Source organism: Petromyzon marinus, chromosome 20 (genome assembly GCF_048934315.1).
Source record: "Petromyzon marinus isolate PM22_M1 ecotype Great Lakes invasive population chromosome 20, UKy_Petmar_22M1.pri1.0, whole genome shotgun sequence".
NCBI lineage: Eukaryota > Metazoa > Chordata > Hyperoartia > Petromyzontiformes > Petromyzontidae > Petromyzon > Petromyzon marinus.
Genome location: NC_133686.1, coordinates 9,976,806 through 9,998,817, shown reverse-complemented (window position 1 = coordinate 9,998,817; position 22,012 = coordinate 9,976,806). Strand labels below are relative to the sequence as shown.

Below are 22,012 nucleotides of genomic sequence, written 5' to 3'. Positions count from 1 at the left end.
ACAAGAAACTACATTTTACAGTTGTATGCCATGTTATTTTAACGAATTAAATGGAGATGTATGTGGGGAAATAGATAAAATTAAGAGAAATGTTAATAAAACATACTTATCAAACTTTGATTGCAGTAACTTCCACAGCTTGAAGAAACATTCACAGTAATACTGTTTTATGACAAGGGATGTGTTCTATAAATGTGTCGTTTGAGAAGCAAAGACAAATAATTATTTTGCGATGATATCAAAGCCGTGGACCATCAATGAACTATGTGCATTCATTATACTTAAACATGACAATGAAAAGATATATAAACACTGTTTCATGAAGGCCAGCCATTGTTGTGTCAGGTCATGGACATTTTAATATCTTCTGAAATTGCATGCACCACATGTGTAACATTAAGGCTGGGCACACCCAGGTGATGATAGCAGATTGTCGGCGTGTGTGTTCATGTAAGCATGCACAGGCCATACCTATCTGCGAGCCAGGCTGCCCATCGCTGGGCCCAGTGTAGTGTTTGCAGAATGTTGCACCCATCTCCCGCACCCGTGTCTGCACCGCCTCGGTCTGATCACGCGAAGATGACCTGCAAGCGGCAGTCACGGAAGCCAGTGCTCTAAAATAAAAACACCTTAACCCAGGGCCGAGGAGACACGCACGATGTTCAAACGTGTAAACTCCAGTCTGGACGGTCAGTGCCGAAGACAATCAAGGCGCATGTGAGTAACTGGAACATTTGATGCTTTAGCTGCTGTGCTCATGAAGGATTGTGCAATATATCTGTGACTGGCTGAGTGGTGGCAGCAGTCCAGTAACAACAAAGGAGCCTTTGGCTCACGGAACAAACTCTCATGCATGCATTACCAGGAGAGGCAAGAGACACACTTTGCAGTACAAACTTCCTATTTTAAGAATGTTTAGTAGTACAGTTATGGTTATTATACAACAATAAGGATAAATTGTCAATGGAGACAAACCAAGATTTTTGTTTGTACAGCATGCTGTTATTTCTGCAAGTTATTTTTCTATTGTGTATTTTATGAGTTTGCTTAATCAAGGTTTAAATTCACTGAGCCCCATCAGCATGATGTAGCATTGTAACGTGATTTTTTTTTCATAAACTAAACTGGACTTTGTATTTGTACCAGGTAAGGCCCACTGAGCTATATAGCCCTTTTCAGAGGCAACCTGCTCAAAAATATACCTCAACGAAGTGGCTTATGATGTGGAAATTTATAGCAGAAGTCTGGAAAAACTATAGGCGAAATAATATTGCAGAAAGGTAGTGACATTTTTACATGTACATTGGAAAAGTGGTTTAATAAAAAAAAATGTGACTGTCATCAAATTATCTGGAAAGACTATTGCTGAAAAAAATATATTTATATATACAAGCAACCCCCATGTCCTTCGGACATGATCGTCCATCCGTGCCTCCCAGCCAGCCATTCATAAATAGAGGCCTGTCTCTCTCCACCTTTCCCTTGCATTCTGTAATTATTATTGCAATTTATGTCGATTTCTCGCTTTGTCTTTGTTTCTGTTTCTCAATTCCTCTGGGAGGGGGGGGAGGCGTGATGTAAGCACTCCTAAACCACGCAGATGTACACGGGATTGACATCACCTCGCACAAGTAAGGCCCACTGGGCTATATAGCTCTTTTTCAGAAGTGAACTGGCCACAAATCAAAGCCCGATGAAGTGGATTATCATGTGGAAATTTATAGCAGCCAAATATACGAAAACACATGTTTCTGAATGTGTAAAGGAAAACCGGAGGACCCGCAGAAAAATCCACGCGATCAGAAGGAAAAACTCCAAATATATAGACGTCAGGATTGGGATTGAACCCACGACCTCCTGCATAACAGGCGAGGTAGTTAACATCTCACCACCGTAGCTACTATGGGAGCTACTGCTGCTGCTAGAACAGCTGCTCTTACCGCAGCATGGTGAGCAGGTTCTCGCTGGGTGCGCCGCGCAAGCCTGACAGCAGGGCCTGCAGGCGGCCCACACTCTGTGTCGCCGTTGACACTGGAGTGAAGCCCTGCTCCTTTTCCTTGAGGTAGCGCCGGCCCGTCAGTGGGGTGGAGGGCGCCAGCGAGCGAGTCTATGATGTAATAAGCGTTCATTACAATTCGACTGTGGAAATTGCACACAGTTACAAAACGTTTATATTGGAGGCCCGATGTCCACAAGTTTTCTACGATGGCCGATAAGGCAAATTATAAATGCTTATGGAGCACTGATATGGAGGTGCTGCTTTCAAAACTTCCTCAATATCCAAGTGTTCGCAATGATGGACGATAAGTAAATACTGCTTGTTCTGGATATTATATCTGTGAGTAGTGTTACTTACAGCATTGGATGATGGACATACAGAATAGGCTAATGATGGGGTATAATAAAAGATGATAGGCTGAGATCAAAGGACAATGAAGGTTAAATGAGAAAAAAAACGTGTGTAGAATAAAAAAATTACGGCAAAAAGTAGAGAAACATGTCTACTTAAAGGCCATATGGCACAGAAAATAATGGGTGCAATCTGCAGGCAGTATGTAAACACTCCTGCAATCTGACCAATCTCCATGATTCAGAGTCATTCAGGGTCACAATGCGAGTCAAGCAACATTATTTAATCTCATTTGATTATATTCTTACTAGCTTTACTACCCGGCTTTGCCGGGGACTTGGATTCTTGTCTTGGATTAATACACGGCCTACGCGGAGGGTTGGAGGGGGGATGCGTGACGTCAGCAGGCACATTGCGTAACGCTGCCGCATGCGTGATGTCACCGCTCACTTGCCGTGCAAAATATTAGTGCGCCCCCCCCCCCCCCCCAAAATACAAAAGTCAAATTTTTTATACCTTTTGCATTGTGTACAGTCTGGAAGCTACCCACATGCCAAATTTCAAGTTTGTTGCATGTTGGGAAGTATGATAAACATTTCGAACAGACACACATTCACAAATTTCCCTTTTATATGTATAGATTATATTGTTCCACTTTCACTCCACTAGCTTGAATGTACGATTTGCATACAATTTGTATGAATGCGAATAGATTCTTCAACGTAAGAATCCACAACGATTTGCAAATATGGGGTATAGCATATGGTAATGATTAACATAGAATTGGACAACACAATGATGGCCAAATAGCCGAGTATAATAGCATTGGATGGATGCAGCAATGACAATGAATTATAGCATTAGATTATGGGCATTGTATAGCTAAGGATATATTGAGTCATCCAATAAAACATATTTGCTCATGACTCATGGAGCACGTAATTTGTGTGAAAATAATAAGTTTTGTAAATTATGAGCCAATTATATGCTATTGTAAATATCACGCTAATTGATCAATCAAAATATATAAAAATGAGACAAAAACGAGCGTTAAACAAGGCAATGCTAAAAAATACAAGACAAAAAGGTTCGATTTGTGAATTAAATCGTGACCTTCACCTGAGAAAATTCATCACGTGGGAGGTGAATCGTTCCCTAAATGCCAAAAGAGCACACATTATCGGACTGTGCCACGTCACCCCGCCATGTGATCTTGGGAGGTAAAAGGTTTCGCATAAAAGCGGTGATACGGGCCAAGACAGCTGTGGAGACAAGACTGCCACAGTGGAAGGGATCGCAGCTTACCTTCTCAAAATGCTGCTGCAAGTTGCGCTTGATCTTCATCTTCTCGGCGAGCTCATGGCCCACCCCCGGCGTGCCTGGCATCACCGTGCCCTTCTGCGGTGTGCCGAGCTCCTCGTCAGCGTCCTCGCCCAGGAACACACGCTCGTCAAAGTCGCCCACCGTCAGCACGTACTCCTCGTACTCCCGGTTAATGGCTTTCCTGCCGGCAGCACACAAGGAATAACGGAGGAGAGGCCCGTTGTTGTGACATTGGGCACGAGCGAACGCTCTCCAAAGGTGCTTCCAAATACTGGTCAAGAGGCGGCCATGCGGAAGACGTGACGATGCATCGATTAATAAATAAAAATCAATTATGTTCACTATACGCGCTTCAATTTGGGCGTATGAGAATGTATTTTATCCCAATTCGTATATTTTTGATGTAGATGTATGTAAACCCTGTAACCACAGGAAGGTGCCACATTCAGTAACAAAAAAATATCGATTCTCAAAGTGAATATTGACTTCAAATTGCAACACTTAATCGTATTGTGAATGGGTGAATATAAACACGTCTCCTCTGTCGAGTCACCAAAACAATGCACAAACTCAAATGCATTCCAAGTGAATACCTTTTCGTTACTATAACTCAGGAAAGTATCTTCAAGTTGAAATATATTTTTTGTACGTGAACAATTTTATATTCCCCACCAACTGGTACTGCGGGTAAATTCACCAGTACTAGAAACACACCATGTGGGAGGGTGGGTGCTTGGGTTATAGCTTGCAGTTTGAATGCCATTTGGGGTTCAACTCCCCCTTTAACCATACCAGACTGGGGAACCCACTTTGCGTAACAACCGGTTGTCTAATAGAGACTGAACACTCTCAGTTTGAGCTCCCCACCTTTGTCATGCTTATTTAGGGTGGATGTTTTTGTCTTCAAAACTCACTCATTGTCTGTAAAAGATGAAACATCAAGAAATCCAGAAAGGGTGTCGATTTTTCCTTTCAGAATCTGCGTGGAACAAAACAATTTTTGTAATTAGCAAGCATGGCATATGTTATACATTAGTCATCACGTGACCACCAAAACATCTAAGGTTCCCTGAACAGTAATATGTTGTTCATATTTTTATTTCTGGATTTGGCCATGGATGGTCTTGCCAAATTTATGTTACAAGGCGCATCATCAGATGTCCTGGATTTTCCTGAAGATGCTTGACATATTTTAAAGCAAAACTTTGTATTGAATTGCTTAATTTGGTTGTGAAAATAGTTCTTCAACTTTCCACTGAGTCGACACAAAAACAATTGGTTCGTTAAACATTTGCACATGTGGCAATTTTATTTGGTTGGCCTATGTTGGTTGTAAGAGAGTCTTGTGACAGAAATGTGGCCTGATCAATATGGCCTAACCAAAAAAGATATCAATCATAATATAGGATGGGAAAACCCCACGTGTTAAGTATTATTGCTGTTTGCCAAAATATATTAACATAAAGCCAACATTTTAAAGGGATTATTAATGTATGTGTTAGAAGTAAATTATTCCATTTAAACAGCTATTGCTGCTACATCCACATTCTTCTACCCGAGTGGACAATGAACCATAGGTAGCCTTCGCAAAGCCACAAGATGTTCTAACACTCGTTTGCCAACATTATTACAGATCCATAGATGAGCATGACTTTTAAATTAACGCACTCTGCACACACTTGAGAAGAGTACGGCTACACGTACAAGTGTTTACCTTGCGCTCAAACAGCTTGCGGACGTACGGCTTCCAGTAGTGCTCCTTGATGCCCTTGGCCTCCAGTACGATGCCGTCATGCAGCACGCACAGCTGGTCGATGATGCACGGGGGCTCCGCTGGCGGACGGAAGTCCTTGTTGCCAAATTCTTCTGGAAGGCCTTCACCGCAATACAGCAACAAACACATAACCCAAAACTTAAGTTCAATGACTCACAGCCACTGTGTGTGGAGCTTGAAAGTTTTATGGTTTCACGGCACCAGATGCCAGGCCAAACTACAAAATTCTGAGCCTTTTTTTTAATTAGTTGCAGGATGAACACCATGCTCTGTTTGAAACATTAGAGGGCAAACATAAAACGTGGCCACTTGAACACTTTGGCAGAACAGATGAATGAAAATCGAACAATATGTATTTCACTAGCTATCCAGCTTGAGCTAAATTATAATTCAACAAGGATTAAGAGCACCAAATTGCATACACTGTCTTTTTCTCCAGGCAGACCAGCAATTAAAACCCCCAAAAGTGTGACCAAATGAAACACATACACCTGATGACATACTAAACATCCCTCGCCTGCAACAAAATCTGTACACTGTGAACAAGTTGCATGCCTACAACTACCGCAGCCAGAATTAGATATGTAAGGCTTTCATCACGGGAATGCAAAAACAAAGTAAAAACGTGCATGTCATGCACCTGCACAATGTTTTCTTCCCTCTACAGGTATATCAAAAACATTCCCGAATTAGGCCAATTAGACTCAGCTGCCACAGTTTATAGATCCTCAGGAATAATTTCTGATCATAAACCAATTGTCGGTATCTGCAAAGAAAATTAATGCATAGTCTACCTGGTCCAGTGCTTACCATGCATCACTAGGTGCAACGGTTCTCTGTCAATCTTTTCCAAAAGCATGAAACATGTTTGCTTATGGGTGTGGTGGCAGATGTCTGTAACCGAGTACTTTGGAGGCAATGTTTGTTGGATCATGTACATTTTAAAACTCTCAAACTGGGTGGGTTGTGGGGTAGCTGGAAGATAGCAGTGCAGCAGGTGGGTTTGTGAAGCCTTTGACTGCTATCCCCCATATGCATTTATCCCTATGTACAAATATTTTGCCCCAAAAGCAAATCACTCATAAGGAAAGTGGCCAAACATCTCAATGCAGGGACCTCCTGAAAAAGTCCAGACACCCAATGAGGCTTTCCTGGGTAAATGACAAGCATTGTTATAATTACTGTGAACGAGCCACTGCACTCACCCTGGAAGTTTGGGTTGAGAAGATCCTTGCGATGAGAGCTCAGGAGGGCATTTCCATACATGAGGTCCAGGCAGCACAGCAGGAGGTGATACGAGTTTACCAAATCATCGCTTATCATAGGAAAGTTGGCTGCAGGCGTAAAATGCAAGGTTGGGGTAAAGAATGAATGAATAACAGGATTAGCTGCACAGTCTACATAGAGGTTAGCTTCTGCACAGCCTTTGTCCCAGAAGGCAACCAGCAATTGGTGGTGGGGATTCCAACTCTTACAAGCAGGTAAACATTCCACACTTGCTACGTGGAAATTCCTTTGCCCATGCATGTTAGCATGTTAACATGTTTCCCAGTCTCTCATGCACATGTCCAAATTTCACACATTAAAGTTATGCTGGGGTTAGAGCACATGACTTTCAATTGGAAGGGAGTTACAAAATTCTGGTTAGGAGTATACTTATCTTACCATCACTAAGAGGCCAAAAAAATGATTACTAATTTGTGGGAAATATAATGTGAAAACGAGCTGAGGCACTTTGAATTTAAATATTTTTTTAACACGATCAATTCTGAAATGTAACTAACATTTTTCAATTATTTACCTTTACAGTGACAATTAAAAATGTGCATCTGCATTCACATCCTACACACGTGCACACTGATATACAGACAAACACACAAGCCGGGGCTGTGGCCATGCGTGGGCATGGACTTATCTCTGCTCGCTATTCCTCACTTTAAAGCACATGATTATCCTGTTCATGTTTGAAATGGCCATGTGCATATTCATACTATATGAATATGCACACATGATGCCTTGAACATGATGCCTTGAATAAAGGTGTCAGTTTTTTTGTGCCAGTTAAAAGGGTAAAACCTATTCCTATATTCATACTAACTTCAAGACTAATATTAAACTTAACAGAATATACTTCAAAGTGTGATATTACACACTGAAACATGCAAACATTAATAAAAGCAAGTTCTTTATGTTACAGCTCTCAGGACTAGCACACAGTCAACTCAGTGTCCGGTCGACTAATCCTTTCAACTAGCAGCCTGGAAAGACAACTTAAACTCTGTCCTGGATGGAATGGAGTAAGCCGGTGGGGGCAGGGGCCATGGTAGGCAAGTCAGCTGCTCAACCCTGATGCAATATCCGTGCTTGAGGGCTGTGCGCTGCCACTTGCGCAATCCTGGCTCAGAGCCCCGAGTCTCACATGGGCGCATAGCATTCAAGTACGGAGAACGGTCCGTTTTCTCACACAAGGAAACGTCCCCTCAGCCAGAATGCTAAGCTTCACTTCATCTCATTTCACTGCTGCCAGTACTGGACAATGCTACTCTGTTGGCAGCTATGGGTTATCAGTGGAAACTGCACATATTCACACTTGGGAAGGAAACAAACGGTAATCTTCCTGAATAGAGTTTTTTTTTGGTTAGATCGCGTAAATATATAAATGTCGTTAATCTTCCTACAGAGAGACTGGCCCCCAGAATGGTAATATGGAATTTCTACCAATGGCTAATGGCAGCTAACAGAGACAAACATCAACTTTAAATTTATAGCGATTGAAAACATGCCAATGTACCGAATTATTTGAAACCAGCACCACGATTAAGGCAGTAGGAGCTGTCGCAGAATGCTAGGCAAGTTGATACATGTCTTACGGATCCGAGCCAACCTCAACTCTGCCTGCCCTTCCTGTCTGGACTTGCCCATGAACCGCAACCCCCCCCCCCCAGGTGCACCCAAGCGGCTGTGACCACACTCTGGCGCCTCTTCCAGGACCCCCTCGCGCTTCACTACCCGCAACTCCGAGCGTCGGTAGGCATTGCTCCAATATCGGCAATAACCACCACAGTAAGCAAGCGGTCTGTCTCCTCTCAGTCGCATATTTTAAGTGTTGAGCACCCGTTGCTAACGAGTGGGCATACAGTTAATGCTATGTCTTTGTCAGAGGGAAATGAACCACTATAACTGAGCATCTAACCCGAATCTGGGCATCCAACAATGACAAAACTATTTAAGTGTAATTAGGTCTAAGCAATGTCACCAGTGACTGCATGAAATAAAATCACAGTACAAATATGGTGATGACAAAAACCCATATTGTGCATTAATCACAGGATTGATACAAAGTGAACCACTCATTTGTACAGCATTAAGACAGTTTAGCACTTAGGCTTTGGCGACCAATATTATCCAAAATACAGGTTTTGGGGTTAAATCGCGTAAATATGTGGTTAAATCCGTCACCACCCAACACAGCCAATTAGTAAGTGTTGTCACGTAAACAGAACATGCCAATTCATCACTAGCACACCGGTGTGTTGGAGAGCCAAGCCACAACATTTAAAATCTGAGTACGACGTTTCATTGTTTGAGATTAAAAAAACTACTTAACAGACACCAGAAACAGTAATCTTTAAAGCTCATTCCTGGGTTTGAAGCAATGCCCTGTCATCTGTAGGAAGTTCCAGAAAGTAAATCTGTTACCTGTGTCTTGATAAACTAACCATATCATACCTCAATAACCCCTAATATACACTCAAAGTTGAATAATTTTTCACGAAATTCTTCGGGCGAATGGCAGGTATGTATAAATTACACATCCAGTTTTAAGTTTACGAGCCAAATGATAGCTTCAGAAAAATAATACTGTTCCATCCGCCGGAAAGTGCGTGTAGTATGCAGTTTTGATTTAAAGCTTTCGTGACTGCAGTAATTCATATTCTTAGTTTTTTCGGTAAAGTCACGTTGAAGAGAAACAACAAAATAATAAAATATATATAACAATAAAAAATTCTTACGACGTTTCGACCATAACTCAAACGGTCATCTTCAGGTGTGTTGGTTTGCATAAATTTATTTTTAAACGACCTGCTTGTCAGTTTTGATGTAGTTTCCTTATTCACCAAGGTTCCTGTACCTGACACCATTGCAATCATTGAAGACTTGGTTCATCAAGGACTAAACACTGAGGTACCCCCCCTGGTGAGACACTGTTTAACCAATACATACTTCACTTGGAATGGAACTTTCTACAAACAAACTGAGGGCACCCCAATGGGCTCCCCCCTTTCTCCAGTTATAGCTAACATTTTCATGGAGAAATTTGAGACTGACGCCATCCAGACTGCCACTCTGCGCCCAACCTTATGGAAGAGGTACGTGGATGACACTTTTGTCATCTGGCCACATGGCCGGCCTGCTCTAGACCAATTCTTCGACCACATCAATTCCATACACCCAGCCATCAGATTTACCATGGAAGTCGAAATAGATGGCAAGATACCTTTTTTGGATGTCCTAATTAAAAAGAGACCTGATGGTTCAATGAGCCACTCTGTCTACAGGAAAGCTACCCATACGGATGCTTATCTGAAACCGGATTCCCACCACCATCCATCACAGAAGAATTCTCTCATCAAGACTCTGTATCATAGAGCCCAATGCATATCCGACCAGGAACACATAAGCAGTGAACTCAAGCACGTACACCAAGCTCTTAGGGCTAATGGTTACTCCGACTATACAATCCGCAAAGCTATCACTCAAACCATGAAGAAGAACCCTCTTGAGGAGCCTTTCAAAACCATCACTTTACCCTACATTGCTGGGATCACAAAAAAGATCTCCAAAATCTTGAATAAACACAAGATCCAGGTCCGTTTCAACACATTACATAAAATCCGTGATCTGGTTCCGTCTGTAAAAGATGTGATTCCGGACATACAATACCCTGGTGTCTACAAACTAAGTTGCCTCTGTGGTAGTAGTTACATTGGAGAAACCAAACGCCATGTCTCGGACCGCATTCGTGAACACAAAGCAGACCTTAAACACGGTAGGACCAACACCTCGGCCGTAGCAGATCATTGTTCTAATTCAGTAGGCTCACATGCCATTGACTTTTCCAAGACAGAGGTTCTTTGTAAGCCATCTGGCTTCCATGAGAGATTCGTTCATGAGGCTATCCACATATACAAGCACAGAGACAATTTCAACCGAGAAGATGGATTCTATCTTAGCAATCATTGGAAAGATTTGATAAACCATTTCAGTTCTTAATTGATTGTTCACGCTTACATTGGCTTTCAGACAGCATACATTATAAAAAATTTCGTCTCCCCCCTCCTCTTTTCAAAATATAGATGGACTAGTCCTGGGTAAACTGCCAAATCGCTGCGCGTGACGCTAACGTTTTTTTATAAATAAATAAATGCGCCGTTTAAAAATAAATTTATGCAAACCAACACACCTGAAGATGACCGTTTGAGTTATGGTCGAAACGTCGTGAGGATTTTTTTATTGTTATATATATATTTTATTATTTTGTTGTTTCTCTTCAACGTGACTTTACCGAAAAAACTAAGAATATAGTATGCAGTTGTTCGCGTTATGGTCAATTGTTTGTTTCGGGTGGCCGCAGTCACTGCAGTATGAGGTCATCGCAAATTTGCCACTTGTGGAAGAGGTGCACGCAGCGACCAGTTGCTGTTCTGAAGCGGTCGGCGGTGCACCAGTTTTCTTGGCAGACCAAATCCATTGGGAGCAGGGGTTGAGCTCCTCAATTAGGCTTTTATTAGGACCCTTGGCAGATCTCCAGTGTCTTCAGTTGATGCTTCATCCATGTGTCTCACGTTATCCCAGATTGTTTTTTGGGATCTCAGACGAGTTCGTGGAGGGTCGAGCAGGTCTTGGAGTAACGGGAGGTTTCAACCAGTCTTTTCACTTCATGAAAAAACTATCTGAAGCCGTATGGCAATTTATTAATCAATAATCTGTAACAAATGTTATTAAAACGGGTATTATGCTGGATTTCATTTGTCCACTTACATCATAACCCACTAATTATTTTTAGCATTGGAATGTGTGCCAATACCAATTACATTGTACGTTTTTATTAGCTATGGGATGAAAATGGAAAACCCAGAAGAAACCCAGACAGAACAGGAAGAAAACACACAAACTGCGCAGAGAAAGGATCCCGAGGCAGGAATTGAACTCAGGAACTTCTTGCTGTGAGGCGCAAGTGTTATCACTGTACAACCCTGCCGCCCAAATTAAGCTGCAGCTTACAAATCTGTTTGTTCACTTGTAGACCACGTGGTACCAAGCACGGGAGTCTTACAATCACTGAGTTTGAGAGACTCACAAGTCTCTTATTCCTACCTTTTGTCCGTACAAATAATGTCCAGCAGAACTTGAACAGGTCCGAGACAGTGCAGGGTAAGCGTCTGAAACACAGAGTTATGAATTAACAGATTTGAGGTGTATATAGACAGGTGTGCGATCCCAAATGACTTGCCTTAAGATTCGTTTTTTTTAAGATACTAAGTGTGCAAACACATTGTTAATGTTTGTCAATATACAGCTGCATGGGTAATTGTTACAGAAAAAACAACCAAGACCATCTATTCAAAAACAGACAACTAAACATGTAACTGTTATGTAACTTATTCATATTCTTTGGTTCTTTCGGTAAAGTCACATAGATACAAAATAATAAGAAGGTTAAAAACCACGACGCTTCGATCGCAACACAAGCGATCGTCCTCAGGTGAACAAATACAGCTGGCGGACCGTTACAATTGTCTCTCAACACAATACATTTTCAGTATGTATTACCCTGATAATGTCATAACCATGCAAGTAAACAAAACAAAGGCAGTTGTCTTCATGTTGATTCCAATATGTTTAAAAGAATCCCCAATGGGATTGGTTTTGTGGTTAAAATAAACATCATTAAGAGACATTGTTGGTGCGTTTGGACACTAAAGCATCTCTGAATGAAAATATAAGAAAGTAAGTTTACCAATTATGAGACTAAGATGTGGTGAAGTGAATTTGAGGTGGCTAATGGAGCTAATGCACACCTAGCAAATAATTTGGTAAATGTAAAAACAAAATTACCAAGGTTGTGTATCCCTGAATTCCCAACAAAAATGTTGAAGTTTTGTTTATGACAATAGACATTTAAAACATGGATAGCCGCTCAGTCTTAGTACACTAGTTACATCCTTGCAATGACATTGTACAGTATTGGATTAATAATAGTGATGTCACAAGGGATCCATAATTATGACCGTGAAAGTTATTTTACATCTATACTCATTAACAAAACTTTCTATTTGAGTTGCACATCCCGATGCACAATCTAGGTATTTATCTACAAAATATGAGCTATTTGAATTTGTAGAATTTTTAAGTTTTGCTGTACAGCGCTCCGACATTTGGCTTTTACCGCGAATCGTCAGACATCATCCCAAACAACAAAGAAAACCCGAAAACGCCCAAAGTTAAAGAGCTTCGTGATATTTTTTTGCAGCATTCTCCTTGAAACACAAAACGACAAGCAGTGTCAAAACAAGTAAAGCCATGACCGTGCTAACCTCTGCTTGCGCCCACGTGGCTGACGTGGTGCTTCGTCCTGTGGGTCGCGGAACAGGCTCAGGAAGATGGGCTCCAGCTTCTTGAAGATGACAGTGGAGACGGCAAAGTTTCTCTCCAAGCGCTCGATGCGACAGCGGAAATCGGAGCCCACCTGCGCCATTTCCCCCCACTTCTTCATCTTGCCAAAGAAGGCGATGAGGCTGTGGACAGAGTGGGCGTGGGGTGGGGGCGGCAGGACCAGGCACCTGGGCGTCGTCCCCACCTGAGACTCAGCCTTTTTCTTCACCTCCCAGGCCCCATAAGCATGCGCGACTGCATAACCACGCTTCTCTGACCCACATCACCTATGATAAGTTGCAGGTAGCTATTTTCTTATATGGCCAGACAATTATGTGGTATAGTGCTCAAATCTATTTTGTAAGATGGCGACTTCAGATCCTAGTCTGAGAGCAACATAGCGTATCATCCTCCAGTCGATGATGAGTACCATGTAGGGGGAAATCAACTGTGGTTGTATAACGGTTTACTTCATTTGCAGAGAAAATAATCATTAAAAGCTGAGTTCCGTTACCGTCATTACGCAACTGTGAACTAATGGATCTTCTTCAATCCAGATAAGGCGTCGTTTGAAAATGGTTGAGATTAAGGTCACATTTCACTTTAAATTAAACCCTATGAGCAGGAGCAACTGACAATAAAAAAACTGGGTTTGATAACTGTAAAAAACTGTTTTTGAATGTGGTTATGCCAGCGCTTGCATGCATGGAGCCATGGGGGAAAAATAATAAAAAAAGCATTTAAAAGCATCAACCGCAGCACTCCACTGAACACCAGACGTATTGCCAGCAAACTCTCTCAGTGCCACTGGGACACCCTGAACAAGCCCCTCATACATCCCACACAACAAATAATTCTACGCAACTCTACGGAAAATCCTGTTCTCTTATGGTCACAATGAAACCCGAGAATGGAGATACGTCTTAAACAGGGATGTAATGATTCAAGGAAATACCACGATTCGGGTCACAATGCGATTCAAGAAATTTTTTTGCCATTGTGGTACATGTAGAATATATAGGTGTATGAATCTAGAGTGGTGTAAATATAGTCATCAGAATAGTTTCTACAGGCCCAGTATGAGAGTAATGGCAGATCTTATTCTACGGTTAGCAATGTAAACCTTAAAGGGGACTTAATTGGCTCCGATGCAATGAAACACAGAAACCTGCATAACAGAAGTGAATAATGAACGTACACCGAGTTCGAGTTAATAATGCTGGCTCTCAACGCCGCCCGTACCTTAGTTTGGAGGAGCGCAGGATGCGTGTCAGAGACACGCAGTTTCCCTCAAGCGTTCCCCGGCCCACGGTGGGGATGAGCGTCTTGCGACATGCCACATACAGCGCGCATGCCAGCCAGTGCAGCTCATCGCCCTGTATGTGACGTGAATGTCATTATACGATGGTTGGAAATATAACTGCATACTGAATGAACCATTATTAGGATGCCAACGTAACTCAAAAGTTGACATTAATTATTGCTCTCAGGCTGAAGTTGAGCTGACCCAGACTTATAAATTTTGCACAATAGATGAAGACAGAATTTCACATTTTGCAAATACAGGCAGACCTCGCTTAGTGCTTAAGATACATTCCTGGAGAAGTGAGTGCAGATGAAATAATCACTAAAAGGGGTCATTATACCGTTTCATATATGGGGATGCGTTCCTGATATAATTATTTATTTCGTATGAGCAAAATATAACGGCTTCAATGGGTATCGGAAGCAGCGCTCATAATAATACATATAGTAAACATTACTTAATAACATAATAATTAATTATAACGTCGCTATTATGTACTGTACTCACAAGTGCATTCTACTACAAAGCAGGGGTGGGAGACAAGGTTTGAGGGGACCTGTTACGCTCGCAATCCAGGTTATTTTCAGAGAAGAGCTCCAAGACCTCGGTGATCTTAGTAATGCCCTCAGTCTAAATGTCCACGGCGAGGTTTCTTTTAGGTGGACCCTGAAACTCTATCCTTGTCTCGTGAGTTATCACCTGACTAAACAAAGCGATTTTTAAAAAAATGTAATTGTGACTACGAATCGTGATAATCCAATTGCAGGGCGTGAGCTACTTATTGGCTCAGAAAATGTCGCTCTCATGGGTTGAGCGAATGGTGGGGGCGGTTACGTTTCCTCGGCCAGTCCTGCTGCGTGTTCTCACCCCTAAGTAATGTACTGGTTAGATAAGAGTACGTATATTTTTTTTTTAAAAATTGGTCTCCAGGACAAAGCGCGCTATAACGAATCAGCGTTTTATTGGATCGCGCTGAGTGAGATCTGCCTATACAGTGCCTCTGTAACACAATGGTTCCTACGCAATGAAACAGAAAGGTGCGGAACAGAAATGTAAACAAAATCACCACAAAATCAATTATTCTTGTATTCACTCTATTTGCAGTTAAAAGTCAAGTCAAACCAGCTCACAAACGGTCGCATATGAATACACGAACTTCAGTATACAGTGAAACCTTGGATTGCGAGCAACTTGGTCTGCGAGTGTTTTGCAAGACGAGCACATTTTTAAAATAAATATTAATTTGATAAATGAGCGAGGTCTTGCAATGCAAGTAGTACGTGTACGCTTTGTCTGCCGAGCGTCACGTGATCACAACTGATATACAAGTGCTTTGATATACGAGTGCTTTGGATTACAAACACGTTTCCGGAACGAATTATGCTCGCAATCCAAGGTTTTACTGTATTTGAAATAGAACATAAAACAATAGTTTATAGTTATAAATTTCATCCCCTATACTTGGAAAGCCCAATGGCATTAACTTCACAGCAGCTTTCATCGATTAATTATTCCACTTTTTTAAAAGCAACTCCCTTGACAGCATGATCAACCTTAACTGAAAACAGAGGCCATTTTTTACCCTTATCGCTGAAATGCTTTTTTACTTGCCGTTTTTCTGGCGGTGAAGACATTTCACCGGTGGGCACACTGGTTAACCGACAAATCTGGTGGTTTTTGGTTAACACCAAGATGCAAATCATGGCCAATGTCTTTTTTGCAAAAGAGACCAACCTGTATACGAATGATGGCTTAACAAATTTAACAACATGAAAGTTGTTGCAGGTATTTTTTCATTGAAAGTAATCTAAATATAAAAATAAACCAAAACAGGAGAACCTAATTGCTTCCTAATGTGCTAAGGGGGCAGTACTTGAAACTTCGCCAATGCTTTTATTTTAAGGTAGCGTTTAACAGGTAGGCTTTTTACTGGCGAAACGTCACTCAGATTGTAAATGTTGTGGATTTGCTCTCCAACACACCAGTGTGCTGTACTAGTAACGAATTGGCACGTCCTGTTTACGTGCCAAATTTTAATTATTGGCTGTCGGGTGGTGGTGGGTTTAATGACACATTTATATTTACCCAATCTAATCCAAAAAACCTGGAATAAGAGGTAGCGTTATTGAGCGTTGAGTTGTTTTGTTAATTGTGCTGACGCACCATCTCCAATGCAGCATCACATAATTAGCAAAAATGACCGTTTTAACAAACTATACATGGGACTATACAATCAAGTCACATCTGTACTTTAAAACCAAATTCTATAATAGCTCATCGAGCGGTATATTGGAACGTTCTGGCTAATAAGCCAAACTGTTGTTCAATGCCAATTAGCGCGATGACCAATTACCCAGAATGTGTGCCCAATCCCATCAGACCTTGGCTCAAACAGATTTAAACCTGGATAGCACTTAGATGGGTGAATACCAAGCACATAAACGGTGCAGTATGCATCGCGGACAGTGCAGCAAAATACACTGTTCTGTATTCTCCCCACCTTCACAAAACCGCATTGTATAACATAGTGCAGTATGTTTAAATGATTCTCACTGCCTCAACGGCACGGACAGACCATCAAACGGGTTGTACACCTATTACCAAGAATGTTCTGCTATAACACTCACTTTAAGTTATAACTCAACATTTAATGAAAACAAATTTCCTGTTTTCATTCAGTGTATTATTGGGTACCAAGCTCCATCCTGCAAACCATTTTCCATTTGGTTCTCATCTGGCTCAAGGTCAATGAACTGACCTGCCGTATTATGACGTCCCTGTTCAAACAAAAGCATTGCTCGCAGTTTGTGTTGGTGGCAATTTAATTTTATCGTGGAAGGTCGGTATCGTAACGGTAAATTTACCCAGCGCAATTAAGGTATGGCAGCAAAAGCAGAGGACCGCCGCTGAGTTGGAGCTGAGATCGGTTCATGTGCAGGAGTGAGATGGAAGGTGGTAGCACTGCATCTTAAGAGATGACATGGGAGGGCTTTCGCCCTGCAGCTGATGGACAATGACGGATGATGATGACTATTGCACTGAATGCGCTGTGTTGATAGGCGCCTTCGGGGATCTAAGTAAAATCGGGATGCCACACATCCCCCTCCCCAAGCCTTCTTTGTGTCGCTCAAATCACGGTCTGTATAACACGCCTAGAACGCCTTGGTGGTGGTTTCAAGGGTGACCCTCCTCCAGGGACGCCGTCAGGGAGGTAGGGTAACGTGGCTTGCTGGCGTTACAAACAACCGCCACAACACAGCAACGCATGCGATTGAGACGGTGAGAACGGTGGTGGTGGTGGTGGCCTCTTGCCTGGCCCCATGGGGTGGATGGATAGTGGGCACCCCCACGTGGAGCCGCGACTCGGCAGTCACTGGGCAACGGCGTGGGGCTACAGGCCCGGCGCGCAGGTTCAGACTCGTCCTGACCATTGATATGAACGCGAGAGTGGGGCTCAGAGCTTTAAAGGGCCGGGGTCTTTAAAAGGGTGCACGGGCATGGCTCGCCACCCTGCAGCGGCTTAAGTGTTGAATTAACTTACCGTGGATACAAAGTGCAGCGTTGCTTGCACTATTTAGGGATCTGCTCCTCATTGAAATGAGATTAAACTGGGATGTTTCGCCAATTTACGTAGTTACTTTGTGTCTGCTGAAAACAGTTTTCATTTATGACTAATTGCACGGGAATATAATGGGTTGTAGGCGAGGGCTAATTACTGATCTATGTAGAGTTTGGGGGTTTTCCTGCATTAAGGGCGTCAATAATTTTGATTTGCATGAGGTAGCAAATGTAAGTTTACAAACGTATACGCTAACGTCCAGATAGCGTATAGTGTATAATGATTTTGGTTTACGCGCATCCATTTATTGTACAAACCCTGACATCTGCAAGCGTCTAAATAGCACTCAGATTAAGTCCTGCTGAAAAGCGCATCATGGGAAACATGAAAAGCCTTTGCAAATAACTTATTGCACAAATGTACCATACTATAACTTAAATACTCGCAACTGTAATACAATGCACGCAAATCACACGTGTAGAAGCAGTAACACAATCACTAACTGCTCTTGCCACACAAACGGTGGAGTGTTCACTGGTTGAACAGTTTTTTTTTTATAGCCCTGTGAGCCATTCGGCTCTTGAATCGGGTGCAACCACAACAAACAAAAACACGAACAAGAAAACATCTTAAAGTGACCATGTGACTGTGCAAACAGAAAATCCATGAAAAAAACAGCAAAATATTCCTGAAAAAAGCACCGTACACCAACGCTGTGTGCAAAAAAATCCCAGTGGGATGCAAGTCAAACAACAACAACCACAAGAAAACTTAGATTAAGGCCATCCGTCTAACTCCGTACTACAACAAAACAAACATGTCCAAACCAACAAACGTTTTCGAAATCACAAGAGGTGGTCAGTGCGTCAAGGACTGAGCAGAGGGGCGAATTAGCCCGGCACTCGATTCAGCAGGAAAACGCTCTACACCCTTAGTGGGGACAGCAAAACACGGAGCGTTCCCAAAGTCACTCCACTGCTGGATGAGGGTTTCCCCACTGAGTGGGTCGCACACCACCCTGCAGTAAATAATACAAACACTGATGCTGCATAAACTACACTCGCCACAGAAATATGGAATATCCACCGCCTCCCCTCCTTAGGTTTAGCTCATTCGGCAGCTTGACACCCGGCATTAAATAATAACACAGCGACATGTAGTAGCCCCTCACCCCTTCCCAAGCTGCTGTCTTTATCCCTTTACCCATAACCACTGCCACCCCACTTCCCATACCCCTAAGCAATAACCTTACCCATTCCCATCCCAAACATCTCTCCTATCCGAACTCATATCCACACTATATTCTACCCCTAAATACACGGCAACCCAAACCCTCCTTCCTTATCCACTTACCCATACCATACCCCTGCCACACCACTTCCCATACCCCTAAGCAATAACCCTACCCATTCCCATCCCGAATGTCCCATATTTCTTCCCCAGTTATCTCCTACCCGAACCCATATCCACACTATCCCTAAATACACTCTAACGGTCTAACCCATACCGCCCCCCCGCTCCTTATCTACCCATAACCTATACTTATACGTGCCCAATCCCATAAACAAACCCATACACGTTTCTACTGTTCACTTAATTCACACTCCCACCCATGTGCCCCCATCACTAATCATATAAGTCTAACCACCACTCATAATCCCCTACTATCACTACCACTCACAAACTCGATACCTAACTCCTACTATCACCACCACCACTCCAACTCTAACCATGCCCCCTCCAACTCTAACCATGCCCCCCCCCCAACGCCGCCACCACCACCACCGTAACCCCGGGCCCGCATCGCCGCCGCCGCCCGGGGCGGCAAAGCGCGGAAGGCGAGGAGCCCCCTCCTCGGTGTGGTGGTGGCGGCGGCGGTGGTGGGGGAAACTCCCCGAGTTCTTCACTTTGACGGCCGATCCCGCGAGCCCCGCTGACCTCGAGGGTGAAGTTGGTGCGGATCTTCTCGAAGCCGGCCCACGCCTCGTGCACCGTCGACTCGTCCATGTTCAGGTCCTGACAGAGCTCCTCGAACTTAGCCCGCACGCCATTGCGGCCGCCGCCACCGCAGCCGCCGCCGCCGACCTCGTCGGCGTTTTCGTCCTCGCTTTTCGTCATTGTTTGTGTTGACACGCGACGTTTTAATGAGCGCTGGTTTTGTTTTACATAAGCGTATAAACGAGGAGAGATAGATGGAGGGAGGTGGAGGGGGCGTTGAAGGTGGCGAGTTTTGTTGGATTTTAAAAAAACACAAAATTCTCTCCCCCCCCACGCCGCCCGTAACGACTGCGCTAGCCGCCGACTGCACCGCCTCTACCCGGCGTGCACCGCGTGCGCGTCCCGGCAAAGTGGCGCGAAAACGGCCGCGTCACGCACACCCCTCACCCCGTTAACGCGCCGCCGCGCAAAGAGTGCGCGCGCGCGCAAATGTGCAGTTTGTTTGTTTGTTGTGAATAACACGGGCACTCGTGGATAGTGACGTCTGATGCGTATACAGCCATTGTTCGATTGTTGTTTTTTTTTGTTGACGTTGTAAATATTGAGTGTTGTGTTTCCACTGAGGTAAGGCGCGGCGGATGGTTATGGCATGGGGCGTGTTGTTTGGATTGAACACGTCATCAGGGGTACGATAACTTTACGCTTTTAAAGTCGTTCGTGTTTTGCCCGTTTCGGTTTCAAAGTTAATCCGTCGGCATCTAACCGCAAAAACTGAGTTTCGGGATCGTACTTTTGCACGTTTCGCACCGTAAGGAAGGCTTACGAATTATTTGATGCATTTTGGAGAAACAAGCATACGGCATAAGGAATTCATGGCTTGCATCCCATTCAATGTCTTCACTCATTCTGCGCCCTCCTGTTAGCCCACACAACCTCCCAATTGCTAAGTGAACCTTTTCGCTTATACTGTATAGTTAGCAAATTGAGGCTAGCATTGGGTTTTCTAATTTAAATTTTTGTAGGATCACTCATCCTTTTTACCCCCTTGCCAATTTTTTTTTCAAATGAATCAAGTCTACTAGAAATTCGTATCTAGTCATTTGTAGCATTTGCAACAAACCTGTACACGGCTCCAACTACTGTTTGGATGAGGGCCTTGCCACGCCATGCGGTTTGCAGGGACTGACCCACACTTGAAGGCTGAAAGCACAAACGCTGGACTGCCCTTTCCTGCACTCCACATTTACTCCGCATTCCTATAACACCTGGGTATGCGTAATGGTATCCAGGCTAAAATTATGGTTACCGTCTTACGGCTGACAAGGTTGGGCCGCATTCCAGGACTTAAAATCTTAGCACAACTTCAACATTTGTTTAAGCATAACCCGAGTGGCATAACCAGCTTCTCAGTTATGTTAACAAAGCGTAGTCATTTTTGCTTTGCTCAAATATATGACCAAATACATTTATAATCACTGGCTACCAAATTAAATTCCACCAACCTCAATAAAGCAGTATTTACTGAATAGTTAAGTCATGTAAGTGGAGAGATTCACTGTTATAAAGGTAACGTGAAAAGATACGTGGAATCAACAAAAATGGTAATCTCTTGCACTTCAATGTCACATGGCTCTCGAGTGACAGAGCTATTTTAAGGACCTCACAAAAGGGCTTGTGTCAGCTCCTGGTGTCATATACAAGTCACAAGAATATGACTTGTTTTTAATTCGTATAAATAGTGCCTTGTGACAGGGGTGGCTACAAACTCCATTACCCTATTAGCCACTTGCCAACATATTCGCGTGGGGTGGTCACTTCGGGTGGGCACACACCCAGCCCGCTTGCCCGGTGCTGGTTGGCGGTGGAGTTTTTAATTTAGGGAGTATTGTCCGGCTCCATGCAAGGAGCAAGTGCCCTGAGCCATTCCTTGCTCCTGAATATACAATACTGCATACATCCTTTTTCAAATAAAGTGATGTTGAACCACACTGGGAACTAGCCGCCTGTAAGCCGAGAAACGGTTTGGCCCCCCCTGTTAAATGTTTTATTACGATTAATTGATTCGATTAATTGATTCTCGCAAAATGGCACTCACGCTGTTCAGTA

General features: G+C 43.1%; 1 protein-coding gene across 3 annotated transcripts in view; it reads right to left on the bottom strand.

Moving 5' to 3' along the window:
* LOC116944117 (retinoblastoma-like protein 1) overlaps window positions 1–20,331 on the bottom strand; it is a 41,872-nt gene extending 21,541 nt beyond the window's left edge. The window contains exons 1-10 of one of the 3 annotated variants that reach the window (XM_032957550.2): window positions 19,907–20,331; window positions 14,346–14,479; window positions 13,046–13,291; window positions 11,826–11,890; window positions 6,653–6,781; window positions 5,388–5,548; window positions 4,588–4,652; window positions 3,656–3,854; window positions 1,941–2,107; window positions 472–584 (exon numbers count right to left, since the gene is read on the bottom strand). In XM_032957550.2, the coding sequence (XP_032813441.2) occupies window positions 472–584; window positions 1,941–2,107; window positions 3,656–3,854; window positions 4,588–4,652; window positions 5,388–5,548; window positions 6,653–6,781; window positions 11,826–11,890; window positions 13,046–13,291; window positions 14,346–14,479; window positions 19,907–20,086 (1,459 nt within the window). In that variant the 5' untranslated portion in view covers window positions 20,087–20,331. The remainder of the gene's footprint in view (window positions 1–471; window positions 585–1,940; window positions 2,108–3,655; window positions 3,855–4,587; window positions 4,653–5,387; window positions 5,549–6,652; window positions 6,782–11,825; window positions 11,891–13,045; window positions 13,292–14,345; window positions 14,480–19,906) is intronic. The other 2 variants (XM_032957549.2, XM_032957551.2) reach the window with 2 other exon arrangements.
* Window positions 20,332–22,012: the final 1,681 nt, after the last annotated feature.